General features: G+C 32.5%; 1 protein-coding gene across 1 annotated transcript; it reads left to right on the top strand.

Moving 5' to 3' along the window:
* Positions 1 to 86: 86 nt before the first annotated feature.
* LOC112466273 lies at positions 87 to 2587 on the top strand. Its single transcript, XM_025034298.1, has 4 exons — positions 87 to 368; positions 618 to 722; positions 810 to 1098; positions 1314 to 2587. Exons 1-4 carry the CDS (start codon positions 146 to 148, stop codon positions 1345 to 1347), a joined length of 651 nt encoding a protein of 216 aa, XP_024890066.1. The 5' UTR covers positions 87 to 145; the 3' UTR covers positions 1348 to 2587.
* Positions 2588 to 4396: the final 1809 nt, after the last annotated feature.

The following is a 4396-nucleotide window of genomic DNA, read 5'->3' on the forward strand; positions in this document are numbered from 1 at the left end:
GTCAAAAATAATGAAATGGAACATTTACATGTTTTGTGCGTAGATTAATATTAAAAATATTGCCAAATAACGGTAAAGTATTTGAAGTATATTTCATACAGCAGTTCCTCGAATTTATTTATTTTTCTTAATATTAGGATGTTTTATGTTGCAGAGAGATGTTTCACAATTAAAGAAATACTGGTCTAACTTGAAACAACAAAACAAGAACATTTTAACAGCTGAAAGACAAGCAAGATTTCTTACTGGTGGAGGGCCACAAAAAAATGTTGGTGAAGTCGATTCAAATGTGTTAGACATAATACCTAGCCTTTTGACTACAGCACCAACAATGTCTTCGAGTAATTTTACAAGGAATGAGTCTACAGGTACTATTAAAATGTTTTTAAATAATACATATAAATTTGTTAATAAAATTGTTTGTCAAATAAATAAATAAAATTTATTATTTTAGATCGACAAAAAGAAATTTTTAAAGCTGTTAAGCAAAATAAATCAGCATCTGACTTAAGTAAGCTAAAAATTTATTAATTTAAAATTAATTTAAAATCACAATTTTTTACAATATATTGATAAGATTAGTATTATATATATGTTAATTGTATATTTTTTTCCAGATAATATATTGATCGAGGTAGACGAGGACGATAGTGATATCGAAAATTTATACTCAATTCTTCCTGAAGAAGAGAATATACAGGAAGAGCCTAATAAACAATCTGGTAAGAAAATACCAAACGTTATTTAAAATTAATACTGTTTAAAAAAATAATTTTAATATTTAAATGCAACTTAAAATTATGTTTCAGACGTAATGACTAATAAAAAAAAAAATATATATCTTGATTCAAAGAGAACAAATTATACGGACTCATTAAACTCTACATCAAAAAAGTCGAAAGTGGATAGAAGTAACGTAATATGTGAAAAAGAATTAGAGTTAGCAAATATTAAGATCAATCATGAAATCGAAATATGTCAATTAAGAAAGGAACGTGAAGAGTTCATAAATGAATTAACAGTTAGAAAATTATTATTAGAGGAAAAAGAATTAAAAGAGCGAGTAAAATTAGCGAAGTTTCAAGCTCAAAAAGAGATGTAAGTAATTACTTATTTTTTTATTAAATAATTAAATAATTTATCATATTTAAAATTTGAATGTAATTAAATTTGGGAATAAGAGCCAATTGACTCTTATTGCCAAATTTATATAACTAGATTTGAATTTTTTATATAGAGAGCCTTTATATATCTATTTAATAAATAATTTATATTTTTATTTTTTATTTTTTTTTTATTTTTTTTTATTTTAGGGGCCCTAATTATTTTTCAGATGATGACAAGTAAAAATTGTTTGCCACGTGATGGATTCGCCGCATTCGTGTCGAGACTCATTGCATTCGCGTAGCAGCGACGGTTCGTTAGATGGTTTATGGAAGAAGTCTCGAAGGAACAAACTGAAACCTCGGGCCGAAGCGAAGAGGGATCATTTGTGCGCTGGAAGCAGTTCCGACGAAGACTGTCGCAATCTCATGCACGCAAGACTGGTGCGTCCTCCGGCATTATCCTGGCCGCGTCATAATTTATGCGAACAACGGTGCGCGGCGATCCCCGGCGTTGCCCCCATCGATCATCTTTGTATCTGCTGAAGACTTCAGGAGAGGAGGTGGCATCTCGAGGCTGCAGCGCCGAGGTTGCATCCGACTCGTACGAACGAGCTGTGGCGCGGCGCATTACGCGCACACCTCCTCCAGAGGCCTATTACGGCCGGTGAAGCACCGCGCGCGCGACTTTCTTCCCAATTCCTCTGCACTCTGCATTCCGCCGTAGATCGCGCGCTCGTTAGCTACGGTCTCCGCGCGGATGCGCCTCCACTGAATCCCTCCGTGTTTTACCACCAACAAGGTAGAATGCCTGGGTTTCGCGATCGCATGCACGCCGGGCGCGTACCACTTTAATGGAAAGTATGTCAACCGCTCGCGCTCGCGAGAGGAGAGGATGGGTCCGCGATCAGATTATCCGATAATAATATCGGATAAGCGTCTTTGTTGGCGGCAGCGTCCGGGCGAGAGCAATTACGTGTGTTACGTTTAGGCGCGAGCCTCGTCATCGAGAGCGTCGGAGGATGTCGGCGAGAGTATACTCTCGATCGGAGATTCTTCGATCGGCGTGCAATCATTTATCCTCGCTCGGTAGCTCGAAGATGTAGATAACAGTTTAGTTTAGATGTAAATAACAGTTTAGTTTCAGTTATTTGATAAATTAAATTTACGCGAAAGATGCAAGAATGAGGTCAACGTTTTATTCTTTTTCGATTTCAACGAAAATTTGAGATTTATTACTGAAGTATTCAATTTATTATGATGCATCTTAAGTCTTGCGTTTTATTTTGATTTTTTTATTTATATATGTTTGAAATTTATATAAAATTATTTAAATTTCGGTTGAAATTATAGAGTACAAATTTTCCTTTAAAAATCCAGAGAGACAGACTGTGATTTTAGACTTCAACAGAAATTCGAGACTGAATAAGTAATACTAATAAATAAGTAATAGTAATAAGTAATATTTAGTATAGTAATAAGTAATACTTTACATTTATTGAAAAAAAAGGAGTTTTTGTTTGTAAAGAAATCGATCGAGATTGCCGCAAGTATTATCTCTAATATTAAGTTGTTATTTAATGAAAATAAAGTTTTTGAATATCAAATCATATAATAATGTGTATTATATTAAATTCCTTCCTTTTTTGTATATAATAATTGTTTATTAACAATCGACTATCGATTTTACGGCGACCGTCATCTATTGCTTGTTAACCATAGCGGATTGTTAACCAAATCTGCAGTTTTATCTCGCAATTTTCATTTCACGCGTAGGATTTCGAAAAATAAAAAAGAAGCAATTAAAACCGTATAATTTATTCTTGATAAGAGGTAAGTACTACAGATTCTTTACAGATATCAAGAGACACGGTAGTGTCTCGCGCTAAGTACGCGTGGAGCGAGACGCACCGGACTCTTACGTGAACGCACGAGTTGCGAGTACTCGAGATTTTGAGATCTCAATAACGAGTGAACGGATCAAGTTTTAAGTAGGCTTGATCGATAGCTTGGGGTCGATTTGGGGGGGGGTACGTGTTTTTATTTTACATAATTACATAATAACATTCTTATTTATTTAACTTATATTAATTTATAATAATATATACGACCGTATAAACATAATAACATATTGTATATTATTATTTCATTATTACTGTACTATATTACTATATACATTTTAGATAAAAACATGGAATTAAATAATATATATGGTCAATTTGACATCAATTTATTTGACACGTCTGATTCATCTTCGGATGACGAGCATAATGATGAAATTCGAATAATACGTGTAAAACGATATATTCGAGATACGATGGATCCATTCACTGCCTACCGCGAACATGAATTTTATCTTAGATATAGATTTTCAAAAAATTGTGTCATGAACGGATTATTGCCTTTAGTCGTCGAAAGTTTAACAAAGCCTGATAATCGAGGTCTACCGATTGATCCAGTTATCCAATTGCTTATTTGTTTACGATTTTATGCTACTGGCAGTTTTCAGGTAATTTTCTATAATGCATCTTCAAACATTAAAGTAAAACAGTACAAATATGTTTAATATATTTGTTTCGTAATTTATTATTTAGACAGTAAATGGAGATCTCATGGTATTATCACAACCGACAATAAGCAGGATTGTGTTTAGAGTAACAATTGTATTAGCAACTTATTTAAATACTTATGTAAAATTTACAACAAACCAAGCAGCCATTCAGGAAAATAGAAGACTCTTTAAAGAGTTAGGGTATGGACAAGGAGCTATTGGACTTCCTTATATTGATGGAGCGATAGATTGCACCCATATAAGACTAGTAGGTAACAATTTTGGAGGACTTGCTGAAACATACAGAAACAGAAAAGGATATTTTTCTTTAAATGTCCAGGTAAAAATATGATATTGAATAATATATATATAAGGGGGTGAAAGCCGTATGTAGTAATGCAAGTCAAGTTTTCAAACTATTGATTTGTGTGTATAAGTGCAATCTATATTGTATAGCACGCATCTGTATAATCAGTATTTTAAAAAACTTGACTTACGTTCATGCTCTAAACCAAAAAATTGAATAGAAATCGTAATGTGCAAAAAGGAATTAAAATTAATCATGAAATTAAAATGTATCAATTAATATGAGAAAGAAACGTGAAGAATTAATAAATAAATTGACAAAATTATTATTAGAGGAAAAAGAACTACAAGAGCGAGTAAAATTAGCAAAACTCAAGAGAGATGTGTAATTATTTATTTTTTACTATAAAGTTTTCACACCATCATATATAACGTA

The sequence above is a fragment of the Temnothorax curvispinosus genome, unplaced genomic scaffold (genome assembly GCF_003070985.1).
Source record: "Temnothorax curvispinosus isolate PA1 unplaced genomic scaffold, ASM307098v1 QBEX01016018.1, whole genome shotgun sequence".
NCBI classification, from domain to species: domain Eukaryota; kingdom Metazoa; phylum Arthropoda; class Insecta; order Hymenoptera; family Formicidae; genus Temnothorax; species Temnothorax curvispinosus.